The 27,537-nt window shown below is 47.5% G+C and overlaps 3 protein-coding genes across 3 annotated transcripts in view; all 3 read right to left on the bottom strand.

Annotated features, from left to right (window-relative positions):
* Positions 1-333: 333 nt before the first annotated feature.
* ccr7 (chemokine (C-C motif) receptor 7) lies at positions 334-3,652 on the bottom strand. The gene is made up of 3 exons (XM_056586995.1): positions 3,490-3,652; positions 2,845-2,894; positions 334-2,684 (listed from the first exon to the last, which is right to left on the bottom strand). Exons 1-3 carry the CDS (start codon positions 3,503-3,505, stop codon positions 1,602-1,604), a joined length of 1,149 nt encoding a protein of 382 aa, XP_056442970.1. The 5' UTR covers positions 3,506-3,652; the 3' UTR covers positions 334-1,601.
* A 4,078-nt stretch (positions 3,653-7,730) lies between these two features.
* On the bottom strand, positions 7,731-17,588 carry LOC130379865 (SWI/SNF-related matrix-associated actin-dependent regulator of chromatin subfamily E member 1-like). Its single transcript, XM_056586983.1, has 11 exons — positions 17,427-17,588; positions 16,479-16,529; positions 16,113-16,153; positions 15,641-15,739; positions 14,570-14,650; positions 14,000-14,131; positions 13,259-13,430; positions 11,084-11,256; positions 10,706-10,807; positions 9,676-9,961; positions 7,731-8,021 (listed from the first exon to the last, which is right to left on the bottom strand). The coding sequence occupies exons 2-11, from the start codon at positions 16,483-16,485 to the stop codon at positions 7,813-7,815; spliced, it is 1,302 nt and encodes a 433-aa protein (XP_056442958.1). The 5' UTR covers positions 16,486-16,529; positions 17,427-17,588; the 3' UTR covers positions 7,731-7,812.
* A 3,921-nt stretch (positions 17,589-21,509) lies between these two features.
* LOC130379881 (insulin-like growth factor-binding protein 4) overlaps positions 21,510-27,537 on the bottom strand; it is a 13,268-nt gene continuing 7,240 nt past the window's right edge. The window contains exons 2-4 of the mRNA XM_056587009.1: positions 23,359-23,522; positions 22,743-22,868; positions 21,510-21,649 (exon numbers count right to left, since the gene is read on the bottom strand). Coding sequence (XP_056442984.1) covers positions 21,512-21,649; positions 22,743-22,868; positions 23,359-23,522 — 428 coding nt within the window. The 3' untranslated portion in view covers positions 21,510-21,511. The remainder of the gene's footprint in view (positions 21,650-22,742; positions 22,869-23,358; positions 23,523-27,537) is intronic.

Raw genomic sequence — 27,537 nt, 5'->3', positions numbered from 1 at the left:
CCTTTCTCCTGTAAGCCAATAAGCTACCCAGAGGCAGTGGCAGTACGTTCTCTCGCTGCTCCCTGTTGATGAAATCCCCCAGCCTAGAGACACTCGGAGCATGACTCCATGGCCGTTGGTATTTTCCTTAGTATTTCACGGTCTGTGATTCATGGAGTGTTTCTACATGGGTAGGAGTCAGTCAGGGTTGATGCAACATTAAGGGAAATACTTGGTGTTTGTAATTGATTGGAAGATTGTGTGGTGTGTGTGTGTGTGTGTGTGTGTGCGTGTGTGTGGTTTTCTTTTTTCAGGAATGTGTATTTATGTGTAACGAGCCGTGATCTTCAGATATATTTAGACGTTTGAACTCACAGCACCAGAATTGTAAATAAAGATATCCATTTATTGTTGCATATAAAGTACATCTCGTATGCCAGTGCCCTTATGCTTAAAACTAATTCAACTGTTAAAATGTCCCTGTTTTGCAAACCCGGTGCTGGTCTTTAAGTCAACATAGGAACCTACAGGTACTTTTCATTCATGCTTTTTATTCCCAGGTTCGATTCCCACCTGCGGTCCCATGCTGATTTCATTCCCACTCTTCTTCAACCTGCCTCACTGTTCACAAAAACACAAAAAAGCCCATCAAATTTCTAAAACCAAAGATTTGTCATGTGTATTTTATGCAAATGATGTTGATGGAGATGTCTTCTAGGGTCATTCGGTCATGGACAATAATGACGAATTAATGAACACAACACCTATAGCAAAGATGAGTCGACCTTTATTGATTTACAGAACAAAATGACAATTAAAAGATAAATTGTTTATTAACGCTCTACATTTGACAGTTCCCCATATTCACACACATGAACCCACACATCACTTCATTCAGGGAGGAAATGTCCACGTTCAGGGGTTCCTTTTTTTCAGAAGCACTTGCAAAACCGTTCTCAGAATGTCAAGAATGAGCATAGAAAAGTATAATGATAGAGGAGGACGCATAAATAAAGATAGATCTAATCATATTATCGTCTAGAAACTCTTTGAGGTCACTGAGCATTTTTAAATTAGGACCTTATTAAAAAGTAAAATAAGAAGAAGAAAACATACATATATATAGCCATTGACTCAAATACACTCGATCAGCTCATCATCCACAGCTCTATTCTGGCTCTATTCCTCATGTCATTAGTCATCTTTTTTTTCTGCGGACATGCTACGATGATGCTGTCCACTGTTAAACAGTGTGTAGCTGGACCATTTTGTCCTCTTTTTAAAGCTACTGTAGGTAAGTCATGCGAGGTGTAAAGAGAGAGAGCATGAGAGAGCAAGAGAGTAGGATTTTGAAAATAAACCAGACTGTCCCTATGTGTTGCATTCAGACGCCTGTTGTGAAAAGGCAAGGTAGATTCCCCCGCACCAATCAGGGAAGAGATGCCTTGATTGGTCAGAATTGAGGAGGGAGCTGCCCAACAATCGAAATTGGCTCAAAAATTAGGCAAGCGCAGTCAATTTGAAACAGACATTTTCAAACCGCATTTCCCTCACTGATAGACGGCTTTCGGCCGTTCATTCCCACCCCATTAAACTGAAATTATAGTTTGGGTTCAGCACCTTTAAGGGGAGAACGTGGTGGTGGTTTCGGTGTCTGCCACGCTGCTCTTCCTGCCAGAGTGCGAACTGCACTTATAGAATTGCTCGTGGGATAGGCAGCGCCCCTCTTTCATCAGCTTCAGCAGATCCTGGCGGAACTTCACCCCGATGAAGCCGTACACCAGCGGGTTAAGGCAGCACCGGCACACTGCCAGGAACTGGGTGATGTCGTGAGCAAAGAGCAGCGATCTCTGATGAGCGCAGTCCCCAGTCTTGGCCAGACTGGGGTTCAGGGTGTTCACAAAAAGGTACAGGGTGTACGGCACCTGGCAACACAGGAACGCCGCCACCACCGCGAGGATCACCTTGAGGGCGCGGTTGCGCTCGAAGCCGCGCGATTGGCACAGCTTCACGGCGATGGCGCTGTAGCAGAAGGTCATGACCAGGAGCGGCACCGCGAAGCCCAGGGCGATCTGCGTGCTCTGGATGAGAAGACTGGACGTGTTGTCGACCGGGTACGGGCTACAGGTGCCGTGGCGGACGCCGCTGTACCTCATCTCAGGGACGGAGAACACCAGGGCTAACGCCCAGATGATGCCCAACGACAGCTTGCTGAGGTAGGCGGTCTTGGTGCGGTTGCGGTGCGCCGACACGGCCTTGGTGATTGCGAAGTAGCGGTCCACGCTGATGCAGGACAGCAGCAGTATGCTGCTGTATAGGGTGACCTTGTGCAGGGTGTACATGGCCTTACACGTGAACAGGCCCAGCTTCCAGTCTTGCAGGGAGTTAGCGGCCCAGAGGGGGAGCGTGAGAGTGAAGAGGAGGTCTGCGAAGGCGAGGTTCAGGAGGTACACGTCGGTCATCGTCTTCAGTCGGCGGAAGTGGAGGGAGGTGAAGATGACCAGGCTGTTGCCGAACAGGCCCAGGAGGAAGACGATGGTGCAAGACAGGGGGATGAACCACCGACGGAACTGATGGATGACATCTTTTTTCTCGCACGGGGTGTGTGCGTACAAGGTGTAGTCCACTGTGTTTCCATAGTAGTCGTAGCCTACGGTAGTGTTATCCAGATTTTGTTCTTCTTCTTGTTCTTGAGATGAGCAGATCTGGAATAAATTGTAGGACGGCACCCATGTGGAAGCATGGTATTCATTTATATTCCTATCTTATTATTATATCTTATTTTACATCTTATCTGGTTTAGATGAAGGAAGTCTTGAATGGTTGACGAAATAAGGTGCAAGGGCTAGAGTCTGCGTTGCTTACCTTAACGTTGATAATCAAAATACACAAAGATGGTACAAACATCTGAAAATCTGAAAAACAGGGGCAGGGTTATTATCCAATAATATCATAATACAACACGATAGCATACAAATTCATCAATAACATTCACACAGATAGGGATTGATTTAGTGAGGTGGGGGTGGATAGAAGTTGACTTCAGCACAACTAACAGGTTAGAGAATTGTTTAAATTCCGTCCATAATCAATAATGAAAGTGTCAAAGTAATGAGAAATGCATTCAGCTGTATTTCATATCTAACCCTAACCCAAAACTGCATTAATCAATAGTATTGTCATCTTCGAAGCCCTCGCGCATTGTATGCACGGTTTGCAGGCAATAAGTAACTGCAACTGCAAGTAATTCCATGCTTTGAATTTTAATTTCACAAGAACTGCAATCTACATAAAACTACTCCGATTGATATCACTATTACTTTCACTTCTGCTAATAACAATAATGATACAACCTTTACTACAGTATTGAAACGCTACTTAATAATGCTTACAGAATTGTATGAACTTTATCAACTTGATATTAGTTCCCATTAGTATTCAATTTTGTAACTATAGAAGTCTGTTATTAGCTTTCTTCTGATAACTATCTTTTCTCACCAAGGTACTCACCATTGACCTTAGCCATGTTTCCCCAGCCTCGTCTTCACCGCCTCAGTGAGCAGTTTACTGTGAGAGAAAAAACTTCAAAACAGGGAGGAAACCCAGAGGCAGGCTGAGACGGTACCTCTGACACGAAGACAAGAAGCACAAGGTGCTGTGCTGCAACAATGAGTTCCTCTGGGTGATGCTCTCAGACACAATGATCTACAGTCTATCAGGCCGATTTTTTTTACAGTGTTCCTCTCACGGAAGGTTGCGGTTGTTTTGGTAATTGTAAAGAGTTGAAAATGTAATTTATTTATGAGGAAGTAACACTTTTTTATTTTAAGGTAAGCTAAGCAAATCAAAATCAAGCACAGGATTCGAACACAGTTTGCTATACGTCTGGTAATGGGTCTTTTACTATAGTCTTTAATAAAAACAGGTTTGGAACGGCACACACACACACACACACACACACACACACACACACACACACACACACACACACACACACACACACACACACACACACACACACACACACACACACACACACACTCTCTCTCTATGTATCAGTGCATGCTCTGCAGAGTTGCACACCTGTTCCAATGTGGTTTTCCAACTTTCACTCAGGTGGTTTCAACCACATTGTCTTCAGAGGCCTCCGCAGCATAGTGTAAATCTGCTTTATGAGCTGCCAAAGATGTTTGAGGGATGTTTGAATGTTCACACCCAGTCTTTCATACATTATAAGAAATCACTAGGTTGTCGCTTTGTTACAAGAGAAAGCAGCAATGGCAAAACTAATGCTGGTTTTCTTCTTGGCCTCCTGAATAGAATGTGTCACAATTGTGCTATTTTTAGAAAACTAGGAGAGTGCCCGTTCAAAACGGGCCTCGTTAGGCCTCCGTTGCTGCTGCTTGCAGCTCATCCTGACAATTCAATCTTAGTTGGATATTCAAGGTTCCTGAAGAGTGAAGGGAAACAGGCACGTTGCAGTATCACCCATCTTTGAAGTTTATTTGATTGTATTGTGCCCGAGTTCCTAAAATAATACCCAGCTGTGTTTCAAATGGCTGCAGGCCATATATTGTATTGGAGGGCAGAACCATGCTATGACACGATTGATGTGATGTGCAGGCCAACATTAACATTGTACCGAAACAAATCCAGCGGCAGATCGAGTTGCATGCAAACAAATCTTGCTTTAAATTCCTCATTGCCTGCATTTGTTCAAAAGAGGAATCAAATGTTGATGGTTATGAACCCTGGTGAAAAGTGTTTTTCTTTTAACATTGTGCTTTACCTTTGTGTTGGTCGAAACAACTGTTTGGAGGAAGAACAGCAGCAAAACAGAAACAGGAAGACCCCCCCCCCCCCCACCACCCCAACCACTTCCCTGACCTTTAGGCTTGCAAGGTATAGTTCAACTCTGTCTCTCTGCAGGGGTTAAATGTTGCACCTTCAAGCATCAATAGGTGCACAAGATGTCACATAATGGGTTTCACTTTCAAACGAAGAAAAGGGCAAATGTTTCTTCTGGGTAAAAAAGTTTATTGATATAAATATGAAAAAAAGAATGTCATTTTAAACACAATGTTTACGAGCAAAGCCTTGGACGACAAAACAACATTGTTGTCATTTTTTCGTTTTCTTCTGAACATTGCAACATCGATAATGTGTGTATCGTGTGTAACACTGCGGGCATGTTCAAAGCGTGCTGCTTGGGGCTTGATTGACAGCGGGCAAACTTGTGAACAAGGTGCTGGGCGGGTTCGAGGGTGTTTTATGAGAAGAACGTGACACCAGGGGTGTAGCCAGAACATTATTGCTGTGGGGGCCAGGCCCAGTCTTTTGTTTAGGGTGGCACTTGATTGTTGACAGGGGGGGAATATTGCAACTTTAAATGCATTATTTGTTTTTAATATCAGAATTAACACATTAGAAAAGATTTATGCGTCAAAATTTGGACAAAATAATAATGCATATTTCAGCTTTATTTAATTTTATTTTTTCAGACTGGGGGGGGGGGGGGGGGCAGCGGGGTGGCCAATCTCTGACCAAGAGAGGCCGTGGCCCCCCCGTTGCCCCCCATGTGGCTACGCCCCTGCGTGATGACACACACAATCTTTCATGCTCTCGACTCAGCCCGTACACAAGATAGGATACTATTGCTGGATAATAAATTACGCAGAAAAAATAACAAAGCTACTAGTGCCCACAAACTCCTGAGACGATACTGTCACTGAATCACTGCCACGGAGGCTAAGAGTAAACCAATCACCTTCCACACGGGAGACACTTCACTGCACTCGTCACAATAACCCAACGGAACGCTTCTCTCGGTTTTGTTTTTTAAACGGTCGACTTCATGCAAAAAACAACGACGAAAAGCAGCAATCGCATTACAGTACAAAAGACAAAGTTAAGCATGACACTCTATTTAGTTTTCCCTCTTTTGTAACACACCTAAATTGCAATGATACGTCTGCCAGACGTAGCGCGCAGAGCGTATGACGGGGGAGATATGTGTTGTTATTTAAGGGCTGTGGCAGGACGGGTTCGGGACATGTTCTGATTGGCCCCCCAGCAAGAAACAATAGTGCATTCACACGGGCTATCGCTACGGCTCACTGCCCCAGCCAGAGGACCTGGGAGAGGAGGAGGCCCGTTGCATTGTGGGCCTTCAAGTGCTTCCAACTCCAGGGTTTATATTTAATCAGGGCTCTGCCTGACGCCTGGTTGCTACGCCTGGAAGCAGCCTTCAGTGGCGGCGGGCGGCGGCCGGAGTTGCATTGTGGGTGGGCCAAGGAAGTAGTGAGCGAGCGGGCCGAAACTGTTTACGCTTCGTACGGCGTTTCGCATTCATCGAGGTTCAAGTAAGACACTGCGCCGGCGGAAATAATAACAACGTATAGCTTCCTCAAAACGGGATTCCTCCAGACATCTTTTTTTTCCCCCCCTCAATGTGTCAACCGGAGCCGATGAATCACCTGTCTAAAAAACACAAACTCCAGAGACAGGCGTTGGCTGTTGTTGAAGACGCGTCGCCACGGTTACCCTCCCCGGGGTTGCCGACTCATTGCCTTCTATGACTCCCCCGCCCCCCCCCCCCCCCCTGCCTTCTGTCTCCTTTTTCCCGCTATTTACACAGAGAAGGCAGGGCCCCGCCAGAGACACCCTGCTGAGCTGCATACGACATTGCCCCCCCCCCCCCCGTGCGTCTAAAGGGGCCCTCACGCTGAAACCAGACCCCCCATGGGGCAGGGACTCAACAGGGCCCCCACTTGGGAGGGCCTCAACGGGGGGCCCCCACTTGGGAGGGCCTCAGAGGGAGCCCCACTGGGGAGGGACTCAGAGGGGCCCCCACTAGGGAGGGACTCAGAGGGGCCCCCAGTGGGCAGGGACTCAGAGGGGCCCCCACTAGGGAGGGACTCAGAGGGGCCCCCACTAGGGAGGGACTCAGAGGGGCCCCCAATGGGGAGGGACTCAGAGGGGCCCCCACTAGGGAGGGACTCAGAGGGGCCCCCACTAGGGAGGGACTCAGAGGGGCCCCCACTAGGGAGGGACTCAGAGGGGCCCCCAATGGAGAGGGACTCAGAGGGGCCCCCACTGGGGAGGGACTCAGAGGGGCCCCCACTAGGGAGGGACTCAGAGGGGCCCCCACTAGGGAGGGACTCAGAGGGGCCCCCAGTGGGCAGGGACTCAGAGGGGCCCCCACTAGGGAGGGACTCAGAGGGGCCCCCACTGGGGAGGGACTCAGAGGGGCCCCCACTAGGGAGGGACTCAGAGGGGCCCCCAGTGGGCAGGGACTCAGAGGGGCCCCCACTAGGGAGGGACTCAGAGGGGCCCCCAGTGGGCAGGGACTCAGAGGGGCCCCCACTAGGGAGGGACTCAGAGGGGCCCCCACTAGGGAGGGACTCAGAGGGGCCCCCAATGGGGAGGGACTCAGAGGGGCCCCCACTTGGCAGGGACTCAACGGGCCCCCACTGGGGAGAGACTCAGAGGGGCCCCCACTGGGGAGGGCCTCAGAGGGGGGTGTCTCAGCCCCCACTATTCCTGTGTACAGCTGTGATTGGCTCGGCTTTGATTGGCTCGGCTTTAATTGGGTACCGGTATGTACCGGTTTACACCATTTAAATCAGCTTTTACGGACGGGCAAACGCTTCAAAATGAGTGTGACCGCACCGCCGCCGCACGCTCTAAAGCTAACGATGCTATCTGGGGTGGGGTGGGGGGGTTTGGCGAGGTGGAGCCCGTCGGGATGGAGGTGGTGACGGGGTTGAGATGCTACTGTGCAGAGCGTGACCACATGGAGATATCAGCGGTCAGACCAGGCGACCGGTCGGCTCAGTGGGCCGCCCGGCCCCGCGGGAGGGGGCCCGGGCCCTCGGGGGCCGGCTCGCTGGGCGGGGCGTCCTCCGTCTGGGCCGAGGTGGTCTCGGAGCCCGTGTTGCTGTCGCTGTTGCCCTCCTCCATGGCTCCCTCGGGGACGCTGTCCTTGTCCTCCGAGGCCGCCTCCTCGCCGCCGCCGGGCTGGGACTCCGCCTCCGGCTTCACTGGAGGAGGAGGAAGGGGGGGGAGGGGGAGGGGGAGGAGGAGGAGGAGGGGGAGGAGGAGGAGGGGGAGGAGGAGGGGAGGGAAGGAGGAGGAGGAGGAAGGGGAAGAGGAGGAGGAGGAGGAGGAGGAGGAGGAGGGTTAAGTCACGCAGTCATCATGGTGGAAACAGGTTTCTCTCTCCTCACAGTATCACACATCTCTAAATAGTAAATGGAGTGCAGTCATTCAGCGCTTTTCCACCAGTGGCCAATCAAAACGCTTTACAATACTGCCCAAAATTCACCCATTCATACACACATTCACACACCGACGGCGGAGTCAGCCACGCAGGGCGACAGCCAGCTCGTCAGGAGTAGTCAGGGTGAGGTGTCTCGCTCAGGGGACACCTCGGCACTCCCGGGGAGGAGCCGGGGATCGAACCAGCAACCTTTCGGCTACCAGCCAACCCGCTCCACCTCCTGAACCCGTCTCCACGCGGTGAGTGCACGGTAGGGGTGTAACGGTACATGTATTTGTATTGAACCGTTTCGGTACGGACATATTGTAGAGGACCGCATGTGTTGAACATGCTGCGGCCGCACATGCACAGTTGCGCACACCGTAGCTGTGTTCGAAATCGTTCCCTATTCACTCACTCACTATTCCCTATATAGTGTTCATGATATAGTGCACTATTGAGGGAACGAACAAACGAGAATTCGGACGCTACGCTGAACATTTCTAAACGTCCTTTGCGTCAGTAAATGCGCCGGGTATTTGTGTGACGCAGACAGATGCGCCCACATCATGTAAAGAAACCGGGTACTCACGAGGAAAGCTGGAGGTTGTATTGATGTTGAATGTAACATTTCCTTGTTCAAGTTTTTATTAAATTAATTTCGAATGTTAAATATTCTATGTTTAATCCCAAATAAATTGTTGACATTTCTAAACGAAAGCCGGAGACTCCATCATTAAATATATTCGTTTTCGCGGTTATTCAGCTTCTTCTTCTCCTCCGGAAAAACGCGACCGCATTGCATTGTGGTATACGGGAGTAACATGTAGGGTACATCGTATGTACACTCAAATTTTTGGTATTATTATCCTGCAGATAATGTGGATAAGGAGATTTTTCTGGCAAAAAAACATAACGATTGAGTGAAAGTCATCAGGGCTAAAGATTGGGGGGGGAGTAAAAATTAATCTGAGCAACAACTTGAAACTGTTTAGTGTTGCAATTGTTCATTGTTACACATTAGATTGAGAAAATATTTTTTTTTAAAGAAACGGTCTGAGCCTTATTCATGTTATTTAATCTGAGCAAGAACTTGAAAATGTTTAGTATTGCAATTGTTCATTGTGGCACATTAGATAATATATTTCTTAAAAAAAACAGTGAGCCAATGTTATTTATTTTTATTTCTACATTTCAGAATCTTTATATTTTTGAGCAGAATTCTAGTTTTTTATTGTCTAATGTTCCTATTGTAAAAAGCACAAAAGTGTGTTATGAACAACTTGAAGCACATGTTATGAAGCACATTTATATTTAGCATTTTGATTTCTTACTGTACCGAAAATTAACCGAACCGTGACCTCAAAACCGAGGTACGTACCGAACCGAGATTTTTGTGTACCGTTACACCCCTAGTGCACGGCGCCATTTTTTACCCGTGGCGTCCGCGGCGCCGGGCCCCGCCTCCTCTCCGTCCTTGACGCCGTCGGCGCCGCCGCCGTCGTCGTCGTCGGCAGCGTTCTGCGGCGGCTTGCCCCCGCCGTGCGTGGCGCAGACGTGCTTCTCCTCCTCCGCCAGCACGCAGGTGGGGGCCTCCCGCGCGCCAGGCTCCGCCCCCGCCTCCTTGTCCCGCTCCGCCAGGCGCCGGCGGGACGCCTCCTCCGCCGCCGAGATCTCAGCAGAGATCTTCTCCATGTCGACCTCGACCTTCAGACAGCACAGCTGGGGGGAGAGGGGGGGGGGGGATCTATAAGTCATATTTTACGAGATCAAATAATAAACATGTGCGAAGGTCACAAGGATCACATAAATAAAAAGGACAGCTTTGTCGACGCATCAAGAGGGGAGGTTCAGCTCAGCTCTGGTTCGCTTTTGGCGCAAGTTTCGCTTCTGCTTTTAAGATGTTGGGATCATTCAAGGCTGTAGCCGTTGTGAAATATGTAGCTGAGAAGAACAAGAGGGAGAAGAACAAGAGGGAGAAGAAGAAGAGGGAGAAGAAGAAGAAGAACAAGAACAAGAACAAGAAGAAGAAAAAAAAAGAAGAAGAAGAAGAAGAAGGAGGAGGAGGAGGAGGAGGAGGAGGAGGAGGAGGAGAAGAAGAAGCAGAAGAAGAAGAAGAAGAAGAATCACATCGGTGAGCGTTGGCGGAGAGCCTGTTGGCTGGTCTTGCTTCAGAGGTGCGTGTAAAGGGGGGAAACAGTGCCACCTACTCATGTGAAAAGGTCACTGCACTGAAAAACTGCGTTTCGCTTCGCCACAACTCCATAATAAGACCCACAAATTGTGAGCGACGCTGACAGCTAGGTGTTGGCCAACACATGTGGCCGACGTTAGCTACAGCTGCTGGCCACGGCGCCACTCTCGCCTTCCAAACAGCCGGGCTCCACTCTTTCGAGCAAACATCTGCAAACACCAAGCAGCGACATCCAAAAAAAAAAAAAAAAGGAGAGATCTCTTTCTTCTTACCCTTTTCAACTCGCTGCTGAAGGACTCTGTGGCCTCGATGAATTTCCTCTTCTTGTCCTGGTGCCGGTCCTCGATCTGCAGTAGCTCCGCCTCCAGCTTCCTCTGTTACCCCCGGAGACACACGGGCACACCGGTCAGACCCCGCCTCCGCACCGCCTGAGCCCCGCCCACAACGGTATCATAACCGCCATCAACATGCGTACACGACCACCACCACCGCCACCACCACCACCACCACCACGAACACCATCACCACCACCACCCCACCACGCCCACACCATCACCATGGCACTTCAAAATATGACTGAGGTACCCCTCGACAGAGGGATTGGGGCGTTCAAGCGGTCAGCATGCCGAAGGCCCCCCCCCCCAGCGTACCTGGTGCACCATGAGCGACTGGACCTGCCGCTTCAGCACCTGCATGCGGGCCGTGGTCACCACCGAGCGCACGTCCGGCACCACGCTCTCGCTCAGGATCTCGCTGATCAGCCGGTGGTTGCGCTGGAAGCGGGCGGTGGCCGAGTGCTTCACCGTGAAGCCGTCGTCGTAGTCTGGGGGAGGGAGGAGCGAGCGTGGGGGGAGGGAGGAGGGAGGGGAGCAGAGGGGTTGAGGAGCAGGAGGACTAAAATGAATATCTTCTTCTATGGTTCTATGAATATCTTTACTCTTTCCGACATATATTGTAGTTTCTTTCTTCTGACAAATGTACTTGTAAGTCACTTTGGATAAAAGCGTCCTAAATGTAAATGTAAACCATCGCCGCCACCTCAGAGGTACCCCTCGACAGAGGGATTGGGGCGTTCAAGCGGTCAGCATGCCGAAGGCCCCCCCCCCCCCAGAGGGGTTGAGGAGCAGGAGGACCAAAAGAAGCCGGGCTACTCTCTCCCTTCCCGTATACCCGAACCGAACGGACAATGTCTGCTCCGAAATGATTGTTGTCGTTTGGTTTGAGTCCGGCCAGAGCAGAGGAGATAAACAAAGCAGCTCACACTCCGTCGTCGGTGTGTGAATGTGTGAATGAATGGTTGTATGTCGCTTTGGATACAAGCGTCAGCAGAACCCTCCTGAATGTAAATGTAAAGGTCTCGTAAGGCCTTCACATGCAGGTCTGAATAGGAACAGCGCGGTATAGGGGGTAGCATTATAATGTTTGAGGATTAACCCTGCAGGAGCCTAGCGACAGGGGGAGCTCATTTTTTTTTGGACAGCGATGTCTTACATTGACTATGATGAGGATGGGGATCAGGGTGACTTTTGCCTAACGGACAATACTTGCAAACAAGGGAAAAACCACACCGGTTTAGGTATTTTTATTAGGGCGATTTCGGCAATAAAAAGAAAACCGCACAATTATGCCAGCCTTGTCCTTTAAGGGTGAATTATGTAACGCATCTATCAATCAAAGGAAAGGCTTTTCATGTCTACTTATTGCTACTGGCGTACAAAAATATATGTTTCGATGTAGGAAAAAAGATCCACACATTTAGGGCCGGTCTTTATAAACTCATGGGGACGATTACTACATTTACACAGAGGCAAGTATAGGTCATTATGTCCAATTTGACCATAATGAAAAACAGATCCCTGAGTGTTATGAGTGGGGCTAAACCCTGCGTCTAAATGCAGACTACAAACTGTAATCCTGCAACAAACGCTAATGTTATAATGCTTTGTTATAAAATAAACGTTCGAAGAGACATGCAAACAAGCTGCTGCTGAACTCGTTGCTGTTTTTACCTACGCCTCCCAAACATGGCAACAACAGAGGCCTAAGTGCGTGTCTTGGGGAAGGTCAGATGCCCACAGGCGGTCTATAATGGGTGCTAATACACACACACATCATGCCCCTGACTTTTCCTTATTAAACTCAGCTTACAATTGTATGCAATCATGGCTATTGCCCGGTGTCGTCCATCAGGAGAATAAGAAACACATTAGTGTTTTAGTGCCCCTACGTTTATAAGACCGCTAGCTATTCCAAAAAGTAACATTGCATAGGTTCTTTGTTTAAACGCCAGTAACGTCCTTAATGCCAAACCGGTCGAGTCGTTAACAACCTAAAGTCCAAAACGCTTTTTTAAGAATACTTTTTTAAGAATACTTAGGCTTTGGTCTTTCTAAAACGCAAAGGAGTTTGTTTTTATCAGTAGAGGCTCTGGTGTTGGGACTGTGTGGCTGAATGTGGCTGTAGGGCTATAATTACCACAGAGTTGGTGTGTGTGTGTGTGTGTGTGTGTGTGTGTGTGTGTGTGTGTGTGTGTGTGTGTGTGTGTGTGTGTGTGTGTGTGTGTGTGTGTGTGTGTGTGTGCATGCTTGCACAATCCTGCTCGATTATGTGCATGCGTGTGTGTGCATTTGTGCGTATGAGTGGATCTGTGCGGCAGTGTACATGTGTGTACGTGTGTGTGGCCACGTGCGTTTCCGTGTGTGCGCGCACGTGCGTGTGCCTGCGTGCGTGTGTCTGTGTAGTACGTGAGTGCATGTGTACGCGCGCATGGGTGCGTGCAAGCTTGACAAAACATCTGGGGAGGCCATCTCGCCGCAGTCCCTCACCGTCTGGGTCGTCGGCTGGCTGGATGCTCATGTAGGGCTCCCCTTTGTCCTGCCGCGACTGCCTCTGCCGGCTCTCCTCCTCCAGCGCCGCCTCCGCCCGGCTCTTGGCCGTGACGTAGGCCAGGTAGGCCGGGGAGTTGTGGTACGCCTTCATGCTCTCGTTGTACTCGATCTACGGGCAGGAGACGCGACAGCAATGACAAGGGGGCAGCGGCAATGGAGTCATTGACATTTACATTTACGGGCATTTAGGGCAATTAGAAGACGCATTTATCTAAAGTGTCTCACAGCTGTTAAAGCACACATTCACACACCGACGGCGGAGTGGACCACGCAAGGCGACAGCCAGCTCGTCGGAAGCAGGGAAGGCTGAGGCGCCTTGCTCGGGGATACTTCGACACTCAGCTCGGAGGAGCCGGGGATCGAACTAGCAACCTTCCGGTTACCAGCCCAGCCCGCTCTACCTCCTGAGCTAAGCCGAGGTACACAGAAGGGCGGTAGGCGGGTGCCGACGCGGAAAAAAAACATGCGGATCCCCTGGGTGCCGTCATTCTGCCTCCGCCGCTCGCTGGGAGCGCAAGAGTGTGTTTGCTCAGAGGTGTGAGGTCGGAAGGAATGGGGGAACCAGAGGGACCCATAACTCTGAGAGACACGTCTTACTGGTAACCAGTCAACATCCGAAACCCCCCCCCCCCACACAACCCCCCACCCCAAAACGGCACTCATTAGGGGGAAACCGACCTTCTCTGCTTCGTAGTCGTTGAGATAATCTTGTTTCTCCTCATCAGTGAGGTCTCTCCACATGCCACCGATTATCTTCCCAATTTCCCAGAGCTTCAGATCGGGGTTGGAGGCTTTCACTTGATCCCAAACCTGGTGATGAGAACCAGACACGGGCACAGGGACGGATGAGACCGGAGGGGCTACAACTCTCTCAGCAAGAGAGGTCACAAACCAGAGGAGGCCGTGCGATTTGAGCGCCGTCTCTGAGATGATAAAAGCACGGTAAAGTGTGTGCTGCGGTCTGAGTGGCTACCTTTAAACCACTCTCTTCCGCCATGAGTGAATCACAATCAGAATAGCTTTTATTACATTCTTATTGTAAGCACACAAAAGTAAAATGATTACGCTTGGTACCTCAACAGCAACATCACAGCAACAATACAATATAAAGTAAATATCTCATCTTCGTCTCATCTTCATCATCAAATTATTTCGCGGCTGCGTTTAACTGGAAACCAAACTTGCCCCGGTGATTGACGATGACCACTGTGTGAACCACAAGGGGTACTTCTTTGTTCGTGCACTTACTTTCCGACTGTATCTCATGTAGGGCATCAATGGCTTGTCAGGGGGCTTGGGCGGCTTTGGGATGTTTATTCCCGAGGTATTCTGGGAAGTATTACAAATGTTTTTGTGGTTAAGACAAGGCACATGCTGGATCAGGAAATGACTGAATAATGACAGAAGCCGTGTAGCATCCGCTCGCTAAGCAAAATGACATAATGCTTCCAACGGCACACACAAAAAAAGAAAACGTTCACGCATCAGTCAACTCTAGTGACTTGTATTAACTCGCTTTAATTAAAGGCAGTTTAAACCCTAACCAGAGGTTGGGAAGCCCATAGGGTGTGATGAAATCGCACCGACCAGCGGAAAATGATGCAAAAAATAATAATAAAGAAAGTCGAAGTGAAGCTGGGAATTGCCCACTGTGAGACATAATGCCATTATTAGACTCAGTCAACCACAACTGCAGCAGGCAGGGCCTTAATTACTGCTCAGAAGCCAACTCCATGCTGGGTAGCGGGTCTGGGGTGCCATGGCAACGGGGATGGCATGGGCTTCTTAGAATAGGGGGTTAGGTAGCAGTGCACACATTGTAAGGCGGCCGGGATCTGAATGCACATGGATGGAATTTCTTTGCCCGGGTCTGCACTGTAACGAAGGCAAGCAGGCAGCGCTGTGCAACGCCACGTTTAATAAGGTCTCGTTAGTGGAACACCGTCTTCTAATTGACCTATGTCCGGGTGTCATAAAATTTTCATTTTTATTCTTTCTCTTGCTTTTGCTACACAAGATGAAACCATCAGACCTCCTAAGAACAAAGTATAACTTTACTTTTCGGGAGCGAATTAATAGCCGCACAGCTGTTAAGAATACAGGGGTTTTTTTATTCCATGGTAACAAAAACCTGTATTTTTTAACAGCTGTGCGGCTATTAATTTGCTCGGAAAGTAGAGTGACACTTTGTTCTTAGGAGGTCTGATGGTGTCACGTTGTGAAACACTGGATTGAACGAGGAGAAGCGCAGCCAGCTTTGACCTTGCCTTTGATTTTGGGTCACCTTGTTTTCCTCTAGGTTAATATTCATACCGTTACCCGACTGTTGGTGCCTTGGCTCCCTCCGAGCCTGTAGTTGTTGTAGGCCAGGTGGCTGTATGGGTTGTAGCCCACAAACCCAGCAGTGTTGGGGATTTGCTGATGAAGTCAGATGAGATAGGGACACAGATGGCAGAGAGTGTGTGAGCAGCAGGTACAGATCAACGGGAAGGAGATGCTGGACTGATGCAAAATAAACTGCCATTCATGATAATTGTTTATCTTTCTTCTGACAAATGTACTTATTGTAAGTCGCTTTGGAAAAAGCGTCTGGTAAATGCACTAAATCTAAATCTAAATTGATGACAAAGGAAGTAATCCTTTAGCATTGGTCAATATATATATTTTTGTACTGGTGTGGTTAAAATGCATAATGACTACATGATAATTCAATAGTATTTATTTTTGAAATGGCAAAAACTATTTAATTACTTGACCCAAAGTACGAGTTGGAGACCAAATATATACTTACAGTTGTGGGGGCTGGGGGAGGGGGCGGGGCATAGGGCCTCTCTGTTGTGATGAAAAGTTGGAAAAGGACTTCAACATTAGTAGTTCTCCAGAACTTTTTACGATCAGACTAATGTCAGTTAAAACATGTGTAATTGGAAAAAGGAAAATACTAATACTATAAACTTTAATAATATATTCATATAATATTTTATTATCATAATATATATGATAATAAAAACAATAATATTGTTCGATAATAATATTTGACAATAATTGTATAATAATATAATCATAAAAAATACATTTAACATTCCCTTTTGTATAATGATTGTAATGATGGTCAACTTGCAGGTTCAGCAAAGCATGACTTCATCCATTTGCTTACTTGACATCTTCACAGGGAGCAGTAGAGATCAGTCTATTCCATGCATCAGATCTGAAATAAAACAGATTTTGTAACAAAAACTGTATGATGAAAACATGATGCCTTTACGGGATTCATATTCTATCCCCGGTTCGCCCATAAAGAATATATTAGCTGTTCTGTATTGTAAGCATTAGCTTGGTGTTCTTAGCCTGTCCCTATTTAGCTATTCTCTATATAGTGTTAGCTTGGTGACGTTAGCCTTTCGCTATATTAGCTCTTATGTGTGTATTGTAACCATTAGCCTGGCAGCGTTAGCCTCTGCTATACGTTCTGTGAGCGTTAGCTCGGCGCGTTAGCCTAGGCTATACGTATTGAGAGCGTTAGCTCCGCACGTTAGCCTCTGCGCGGTAGCCTGTCGCTCCACGCAGTCTACGATGATAACAGCGGGGTTCAGTTGGACCGTGTCCCCGGCTTACCGAATTCAAGATAGGATGTTTCTTTGTGTTAACTAATCAAACGCGAGTGGCCACGTTTATTAAACGTGTATTATGTAAGGTTTGTTAGTGATTTAATGTTGAAAAAAACGTTGATTTATTGTGATTTTCTATTCATTTTGATAGCAGCGTATGTGTACATCTTGGTAAGCGCAGCTAGATGGGTGTCTTCATGACTGACAGCTTGACGAGCAGCTGTCCATATCTAATGACGGACAGGTTAATCCCCACCGTTGTGTCTAGACTTCAGATGTATCGTGATGTCCACATCATCGTGCAGTAATGCGACCCACAAGCCTTTGTTGTTATTAGACCAGAGGCTACTGAACAGCTAGTTAGCCTAGCCACCATAACAATAAATAGGCTAAAAGGCATCTTTATGACGTGCAACAGCATGCAACGTTATGTCTTATATCTCCACAAAATAAAAGATTTGCATGCCATGTTATTCCATCGCTGCAGGAAGACTCACCTTAAGGGCTTCGCCCGAGCCCCGGTTATTGTAGGCGTTATGGTTTCACCAGACTGCCCAGGAGGAGAGACAGTCCCCACAATACTCTGGTGAAACGGGGTCCACTCGTAAGATTCCCACAGAATCTTCCAGAACTGCACCCCCACCCACCCTCCTCATTACGGATGTGCTTAGCCCGGCTGATGATGTGCAGCCTGCTCTGAACCCGTCTGTCATGTATTGGGTTTACAAAACCAGTCGATTTTCTTTTCGTTCAGAGTCGCCGTTTTGTGGTTTTATATGAAACGCAATCCTATCGGCGTAAAGTCCCCCAAAACAGGATTATAAGTGTTTGACTCTTGAGTGACAGGCGATAATCACTCAAATAGCTGATCGACATTGTACAGACACACTTGTTGACGTCGCTTGCGTTGTATGGACGGTATACGTCACATAAAATATCCACATTTGGCCACACGTGGGTTTTTCATGACACATTTTACATTGCTTTAACAATACGTTATTCAATAAGGAACGTTAAGCTTATGCAACGTAATAACAAAAAAAGCACATGGGCTCCCATGCCAACACGGTTTGTTAACATAATGTGCTTCTATTCACTACTCTATTGTGTTAAGATTAAGAACTGAAATACTTTGCATTCTTGCCTACACCTCTTGTAAGCTGCACATGCCAATAGTTGTAATAGTGTACTACCCAACAATAACATTGTAAAGCCTCCAGGATGTGCCCTATATAGGTCAATTGTGTAATATGTTGGCTGTCATCTTAAAGCTGATTTTGCGTAAACAGCCTGCAGAAAATTTGTAGCAAAACCACGCCAGGTCAAACCAGACCATAGTCCCAGGAGGTGGGACAGGAGCGGGGAGTTTGGTGGCATGCATGGCCGTTCAGGAATAGGGTAGGGGTCACAAAACTTGTGTAAGCTTAACACTATCGAGTCTCCTCGGACACAGCTGTGGTATTCTGGGCGCCGGGGGGGAAAACATAGGGCCCTGTGACGTTTTGAATCAAGCGGAGGAATATTCGTAAAGCTGTGATTCCTGCACAAATTCAAAACCCAGTTCTGGCTAAGCCCTTAGAGCTCCTCAGAATGGACCCAGGCAGTGGAAGTAAGCGGCCTTGAATGTTTGCTCTGCTGCTGGACTCAGGAGATATTTTTAGAGGCCCCGGAAAATCCCGTCGTCACGTTGTATCATTCCAAAGTTTTTATTCCCAAACATTTGTTTTCATCGCTAACTTATACCCGAACGTGCCCATTCAGATGTGTTGTTTATTTCTCTCAGGTATCATGTTAGTGGTTGTTGCATACATGCGTGTTACATGTATATTTATGTTCACAGGCTTTTTTCTTTTTAGATCTATCGCGAAAAGATTCAGAAGATAGATGTTTTGTATACAAAAACATGAACAGATGGTAAACATTACACATTTTTGCATTCTTTTGATCTGTGCCATGGACGCAGTCGTTTTATAATGTCTCTCATTGACAAATGCACCTACACCGTGTTGAAATCGGATGTAAACACTGGTACACACTGAACAAGGTACAATACAAATCAAACACCAATGTTCAGCATTGTGTGCAGCATGCGTCGTATCATAGGCAGTCCTGTAGCTGTCACATCGTTTTACAGTCATCTCCTGAATCTGTACAATATAGTTAATCCATACAGCCCATAGGCCACTCCCTAGGGGGGGCAGAAGCTGTCACTTAACTATCAGGGAAATATCCGTCAAATTGTCCCCTCAGTCACAGAGAGCACAGCCACTCAATAGCTTTATATGTAATATCAAATGTCAATATCGATTGACTTCAGATTGATTTGGTTGTTTATTTCAATACTAAAATGTATTTGTGTGTTCATGCCTATGCCTGTTTAGTTTGGACTGCTTTTATGCCCTATCACAAACTTTATTATCTGTATATATTATATATATATATATATAGGCCTCTATATATTATATAAATGCTTCAGAAATGTTATGGGGTCAAAACCCTTCAGGGATGTAGGTCACTGTTGTCACTTTTGGGTCAGGGGGACTTGATGCTATGGTTTTACAAAGTACCCTGAGTAGGTTCTGTTTTAACAGATACTCTCAAAGACTGAGTAAGTTATACTCTGACTAACCCCACAACTATTAACTTCCCTTGCGCATTCATATTTTAATATAAAAAAGTTCCTGGTTTCAGGAAAATTCTTATTTATATTTCGCTGCGAAACCAACAGTTCCCGTCTCACCATGCCTGACCCCTGTTTCTGAGAAAAACCTCAGGGTCCTATTGTTGACGTGTTGGGCTCCCACAGCCACAATAGCACGTCTTGAGAGATCGAGAGTAACGAATGATTTTTTATCAATTCAGGACCTAACAACAAAGAGCTGTTGTAAGCGTCACTCGCCCACCGCACGTATAATGATCGTTATTCCACATGTTTTTCCTTTTCCACTGAACTCCGAGCCAACAGGTTATTAAGAACCCCACACTGGAGCTATCGTCGCCGATCCTGCTAAGCCGATGGGCTGCTGGGGCCAATTAGCAACCTCGTTCTAACCTCGCAGGCTCGCACCCTCCGGTGGAAATGCGCCATAAGTGGACGGGATCTGGGAATCGAACACGCTATCATTTTTGCATGATGACGAACAGAGGAAACACTTGCGTTTGGCCAGCCACCTTCTCAGCCTTGGCGACAGCGTTGAACATGTTTGTTTAATAACCGTGAAAGTTGAAGCTGACGGACAGATTTACCTACCTGCTTCCATAACAGCCTCGCAGTCTGCGTTTAAATTGTGGAGCTCAAGTGTTTCTCATTTCTCACTCTTGACATTATTTGTATTTCAAACTAATTTCTTGTTCTGGTTGTGTTCTGTCCCTTGTTGAGCACTTTGGTGTATCTGTTTTGTATGCTCTGTGTAATTAAAGTGGGATTGATGGATTGCATTTCTGTTTTTGGTTTGTGAGAGTGGATGCAGTATGGTAAATATTGTTACATATACACAACTTCATGGGAAAATGTTAATACTGCATAAGTAGCTCACTGACAGCTATGACAACTTGATGGCAATACGTCATTGTGTTCAATGTTTGTTATTCCTAGATGTAACATCAACATTTATTTTCCCAACAGAAGACATGCAAAGTTACCTCAATGCTCAAAAACGTAAACTAGTGAGACATAACAAAAGATAGACAATATCCTTTAAAATTTTATTTTTAACATTAAAAACAGTTATAACATCATACTCAAAAACAGAAATCAAGAGCATCCTTATACATACTGATTTTGTTCTTACTAAAAATGTGTTGAAGTTCCAATATGCATAGAAGGCAAAAATGCAGAAGTTGTTGTTTCTTTTTTGTTAGTTAGCTGTAATTCTATCGGAGGTTTGTTGTTGTTTTTGTTTTACAACCCCGTTATAGAACCATAAAACTGCTTTTGCCTGCCATGGATAGTGTTGGGCAGCCAACCTGCACTGGGATAGCTGTATATTTACACAAACAGCAGAATGGTGCTGGCATCCTATCAGGGGAGTGCATAGCTCTATTCCACCTTGACCCTTAACAGAAAGGGAAGAAAGGCAGTCTGCAGGTGATGTTCCTCTTAAAAAGGAAATTGGCTCTTCTCTCAAAGATGCCCGTCAGATTTCAGTAAACAAAGAAAAATCGGTTTTATCTCAAATGTACTATCTGGGCGGAAAACTCTGCTGCCACTTGTCACTTTAAATGCGAACACACTGTCTAAAGCATATTTGTCTGGGTTTAAATAGTAAAAAAAAAAACACACAAAAGTGCGCCAAATAATCATAGAGATCACATGTCCTCACACGCAGAGTAAAAACATACATAGACCAAGAACACAACTTTATTTGCTTTTTTTTTTTTTTTTTAGGTCTATTTCATTCTTTAGTTTTTTTTGCCGTCTCAAGGTCCACGGGCCCCAAGGTAAATGTGGTTAAGTCCTGTCCTCATATAGCAGGTATTCTAATCAGCACCAGTAGAAACTGTGTGTGTTCCTTTGCACCCCACCCACCACCATGCCATCCTCTCCTCCCTGCCTCCCTCCCTCCCCCCCTCCCCTTCGGTCTCACACCCTTAGGGTAGCGGTCATCAGTTGGTGGCAATCCAGATCCCCTCGTAGCTCCAGTGGTCCGGGCAGCCTGAGGCCGGTCTTCTGGTCCACACACCAGCACTTCCCTCGCTGTCCGTCACGAGCTGGGTGGCACTGGGGTGTTTAAAAACAAGAAAAAGGATGTGGGATGTTATTTACATTGGCCATGCTTCCGCATGCGGGCCAGTATTTAACATGCTGAGGGGGAAGCCTGTGTTTGTTTGTGTGGTGCTGCGGGTCTTAGTGGGAGAAGCAGCTAGCCGGCAGCGTTTGGCCGGGGTCCCCGAGTCGTGCGGTCGTTCCGTCCGACGCGAGGCAGTTAAAAGGTGCTGGGGGAGACGCACCACATCAGTCGTCCACTCGCCACCCACCCCTGAGTCTCTCGGGGCAATTTCAAAACATCCTTTTTTGAGACCGGTTTAAGCTCTTCCAGTTAAGCCGGCTATACCATGAAAAGATTCATGGTTCTCTCCTGACCTGGGCTTTGCTCGCCCCTGGTACCACAAAGTTTTACCATAGTGCAATTATAGTAAAACAGTAAACACATGCCTTTGAATGGGCCTCAGAACTACGCCCTATAAAAGCCCTGCAGACGGACGGTTGAGCTGTGTTGCCCAATCAGATTTTTTGGAGACCTGGGGCTTTTGGAAAAAGGTCTGCTTTTATCACACACTCGCCTTCTGTTGCTTTGATTGCACATGTGCCTCTCTGCTTCTCTCACGCAGCCTTATCTGCCTTTCTGGCCTCTCTTTTCAGCTCGTTCTCTCCGGTGCGCGCCAGTTGCTTACAAATGCCGAGCATTGAAGCAGAAAGGTCATCCAACACGTAACAGTATCCGCCTCTCGCTGATGGAGGTATTATTGTTAAAACAATTGTATGGGGTTTAAAGAGCAATAAATGTCTGCTCATTGGCTGGCCCTCCCGCCCGACTCCAGTGCGTTTCAAGAAACTCTGTGAGTCGCCCCTGAGCTGGTGTGTCTGTTTTCATCCCTCTTGGATCACCAGATGATGAAGTAGTCCAGATCCTCATAGCTAAGGCTGCAGTTGGAGGATGAAAATGTGCTTTTAGGCCACAAACCCAGACAGGAGATGGATGGATCCGAACCTAATGTGTAATAACATCCCGTTCCCTGTCCTACGTCAATAGTTTAACTGGAAAACCTTTGGCTGTGCCGTTCATATTAAAAGTGCCGCATCAGTTACAGACCTGTTTGGTGTGGAAATCTCCATTTTTGTCACAGTTGGGTATAGGGAAGGAGTAGAGGTCTTCGTGCGTGCGAGTGTTCGATGCCAGCCTGTCGAGGGCCCTTTGAAGCTCAGCCCGGCACGGAGCCTGGGGAGGGGGGGGGGGGGGGAAACAAAAGCATTGTGGCCGACTGGGTAATGACTCGGGCTCCTTCTCTGTAAACCTTGTCGTTTCCATTCCCTCGTTTGTCACCAGATATGATATTCCCGACGGAAAAAACAAGGCGAGAGAGAGGGGAAAAAAATAACAAACACCAAGACACAATTGTAAGCACATGTTCTGGGCAAACGTTCAACATTCTTGTTTCTGTGTTTCGTTTTTTTGTTAAGCAGGGACTCGGGGAAGGGGTCTCTCTTGTCATGCTATTGCACAAAACAAAGGGGTAAATAAAACACAAAGTAAGATCTAGCCAAGAGCGTCATTGGGAATAGCGTGTCCCCGGTTTGGGAGTCTAGTGTGTGTGTGTGTGTGTGTGTGTGTGTGTGTGTGTGTGTGTGTGTGTGTGTGTGTGTGTGTGTGTGTGTGTGTGTGTGTGTGTGTGTGTGTGTGTGTTGGAAGGACAGACTGTGCCTCTTACCAGCGAAGCCCTGGGGTCTTCCCTGGCATTGTTGCTCCTCTGGTTGGTGGATTTGGAAGGGTGGCGCGCCAGGGTCTTCTGTATGCAGCGCTTGTCCTGCAGACTGCACCGGATATTGCTGTTGTTGGGATGCTCGGGGATGATCTCATCCTGCCGAGTCATGGCTAGAGAAACAAAAAGATTGGTGGACCGTCGTTAAGAATGACACAGATGTGGGGCACGCGTGTGTGTTGTGCGTCCTAGGAGGAGGACGGACGTTTGTGTACTTCCCTCCCGTAATGTGATGTGTAAGAGCAGCATGGCATGAGTGGCAGGTTCCCTGGGTCATTTACTTAAGTATGAAATGTAGAAGATTAGCTCTCGCTACTGTTTTGTTCCCCTCTCTCTCCCCCTCTCCCTCTCTGTCTCACTCTGTCTCTCTCCCTCTCCGTCCCTCTCTCTCTCTCTCTCTCTCTCTCTCTCTCTCTCTCTCTCTCTCTCTCTCTCTCTCTCTCTCTCTCTCTCTCTCTCTCTCTCTCTCTCTCTCTCTCTCTCTCCCTCTCTCCCTCCCTCGCCCTCTCTCTCTCTCTCCCCTCCTATCCCCAGCCGGTACAGCTGAACACACAGTGTTGAAATGTAGGCTAGAAAACAAGGCCAGGTTAACCTTAAGGACACAGAGGAGCGGCTCTCTGGGAGGTCATCGCTTACTCTTTTTTCCCGTCCTGGTGCTTTTATTCCTTCCCGACAACTGTACTGTATCCAGCCCCCCAACAGGGCTCAGGCGTTTTAAACGTTACCACATTCGGCTCTGCCTGCCCTGGCTCTGCCCACGGTTGTCACTGTGCCACAATCACCTTCTGCATCCCTGTAATCCTGAGGTTCTGTTGCCCTGCAGGCATCCAGCTGCTTCCTCCAAAAACCCCCCTCTGACCTCTTCCTCCCCCCCGTCTCCCCGACACACCACACCACCTCACCCCACAACACAACACGCAGCGCTCTCCCCCCTCCGTGGTATTGACACCCGCACAGGGCCTGCTCCTCTAGGGGAACTGGAGGCAGGACCGGGGGCCCCAGCGGTAGGGTGAGGTGGTGTCGTGTGATGCCTTCATGTATACTGTAACATGTGCTTCTGTGTTTCACCCGCCTCCGGTCTGTGAAGGCAGCCAGTGGTGCCGTGTTCCTGAATGGCCTTTCGTATCACCACTGCGATCGATACGCGTCTGGGTCTCTGCGATTCAGTTTAATCGTCGCTGTCTCATTTGTATTTGTTTCATCATAATCACACATTTGACTAGTGCTAAGATATGAAGCAAGGTTGATAGATGGTTAAACTGGTTATAGTGCTTGACTTGTTTTAACATTAGAGACATGTGGGTTTTTGCAGCCCAGGTTTTGGCATAGAGGTCCGCAGAGCCCTGCTAATGAAGAGCCCTGCAGGATTCCTGAGGTCTGTTTGTCGTTTTAGTGCTGTTCCTCTTATCCTTGCCCATCAGCGCTTTCTCCTCCCCCGCCAGACCAGCGAGGTTTCAGCTGTTTTCCCTGATCCCAAGTCCTCCTTTCTTTCCTATCTCCTCACGCTTTCTTTCAGAGTTGCCCCATGCTCACCAGCCAAGGTCACATGACTGAAGGTCAGGGGGGGGGGGGGGGGGGGGGGCGGGGGGGGGGGGGGGGGGGGGCTGTGTCCTGTGGTTTTCCTGTGAACACCACTGAACTCCACTGTGTGCAACAGGCGACTGGAAGCTGATGACAATGTACCGCCCGGTTAAAAAAAGTTGCAGGTGTTTAGCGATATTCAATAGATGCTCAAATCTGATTAAGGAGAAAGTCGGTTCTTGTTCAGGTCAATTCATTGTATATTTTTGTAGTCCAATGTGTACCTGTGTAGCCCTTAATCACAGGTACAGTCTCTAAGGGCTTAAAAGGGCTTAATATTTATGACACCTCCCTGACCCTAGCCCCCCAAAGGGCAAGAAAAACCCCCTTAATTAGCCTCACATCAAGGGATTGGGTACTTTGTGAACATGTTTTTAGCGGTTATGATACCATCGTCAAATTAATGTTAATATGGATAGTTGTGCAACATTTCTTCTAAAATTCTCTTTTAGAGTGCCCTCGCCATCGACCCCCTGAATGTGGGTATGATGAATGTACCGCGGTGTTTGTGGGGCCGGTGAGTGATCATATTGTGTTATTCTGGCTCCGTTTCAGGGCCAACATATTTTCTCCGAATTGGAGATTTTGAGAAAATACACTTAGTCTGTGTGGCCAACCTTCAGCCTCATGGGCAACTGCCGCTGTTCTGCAGTTAAAGTACATTCATATTGCATTATATAACCGGATTAAACTGTTATCCAGTCATCAACTTTTAACAGGAAAGAGGAACGAAAATTGAATCCAGAAGTAAAACTATCGCAGTGTGTTCAGCGTTGGGTATACATTTTCACGGTGTGGAAAAACTCTCGCTCGCGTTAGAAAAGCCTTATCAAAAAACATCCTGACCAAAAACATTTGGCCCCCGACTATCTCGTAGATGCATCAGATGTCTGGTCTGCTGCCTCATTCCTGTTTTCTTTGGGAGGAAAACATGTCCTAGGGCATTTTGCACTGCGCAAACACTGGAAATTGAATCGTTAAGTCGGCCGTGCTCCACAGGGAGGCGACCTCTGTGGTAACATTTCCTTGTTACCTATTTCAACAGCGGACTTGCAACACTACGACTTGCTGAAAACAACCCACGGTTTGAGAACAATCTACCAATCCTTTTTAAGGGGCAGTTTAAATGTCTTCAAGGCAGTGCTTATTTTCATCCAAAAAAAACATATAGGCTATATTAACAGCATTTACTTACATACATATTTCTTTTTTTAATCAAATAATAATAATTAACCACAATATCACCAGTAACATGTTCCATGATGTTGTATATCAGCAAGTTAATAGTCAAGCGGTCTGTTGCACTATTGCTAACAGCTTGCCATCATAAAAAGCTACAGAAATGTGCCAGCTTTTCTACTACTGCCGTGTGAATTCCCTGGCCTTCCCAGAAGAAGGACATGTTGTTGCCTGGGGACAAGATCCAATTGTTTGTCTACCTCCCCAGCCCCAACATCAGAAGGGGGTCCTTGCTCATTGTGAGAATACAATTAGCTAATAACATTAAGTCCAGCATCACCGTCACACATCCAGCTGTCTAAATGTGCAACAGAACCCAAAGTAAGCAAATACTCTGCATCAGAGGACATCTGCTGCGAAGGAGGACTCGAGGAAAATCCACGTTGGGAACAAACGGAGTAACGCCACATCTTCGATCACTTAATAACGGCACACTGTGAAGCATTTCCTCATACGCTCACACATTGTGAGAGACCTCAGATGGTTTGAGCGCCTGAATGTTGCATTTAATCAGCCTCAGGTGTGGAGTGAGGTTCGTGTTTTGTGGAGGTGCTTGGCAGACGCCCTTCCTCGTCCGACTCACCACCGCCGGTGCCATAACGCGAGGCGGTTTGCCTACCTGACATCTGTATCTGTTTTTAAGATGACATGCAAGTTACAGTTTAAGAGAAACATTTCAATATAACCCCGGGTGGGGACTCATCTGGAAGATTTTAACAACGCGCAGAGCGTGCAAGGTGATTTATTCGGCTTATGAAGATAAAGACTTGGAATATCACAACGCTGTGAGGAGTAACCCCGTGTTCTGGAAAATGTGAGGAGGTTGTTGCGTACGGGAATATGAAAGAACAACTTCAGCCAGGGATAATAGAATGGAATTCAGTTATTGTTGCATTACTACTGCAGTTAATCATTTAGCATTTTCCTGTCTCAGTATAACAGCCCAGTGCTGTTCTATTGCCTTTATGTGCTGATATGCATTGCAGGAGCCTGATACTTTGAAAGAAATAGGAAGCTCTTCTGACATAAAGATCTACCGGTCCATACAGATCATGCAGATTCTCATCGGGGACGAGTAGGACAGAGCATCCTTCAGCCACGCTGCGACAACAGCACAACACATCTGTCCGTGTTGCTGATGTGGCAAAACGTTCCCCACAACGTCGTCACGTGTTTCGGATTTTTGCCTGGAATGGGAATGATGGTTTCCCTAATAGAAGCCCCTCTTCTATTTTTATCTGGTCGGTTGGCTGTTGCTAAGAGTGTGTCAGTGTGGGGCTTGCTCCCGCCAGCAGGCACACCAGCAGC

Source organism: Gadus chalcogrammus, chromosome 3 (genome assembly GCF_026213295.1).
Source record: "Gadus chalcogrammus isolate NIFS_2021 chromosome 3, NIFS_Gcha_1.0, whole genome shotgun sequence".
In the NCBI taxonomy this organism is placed as follows: domain Eukaryota; kingdom Metazoa; phylum Chordata; class Actinopteri; order Gadiformes; family Gadidae; genus Gadus; species Gadus chalcogrammus.
This window is presented reverse-complemented; position numbering and strand designations above follow the sequence as displayed.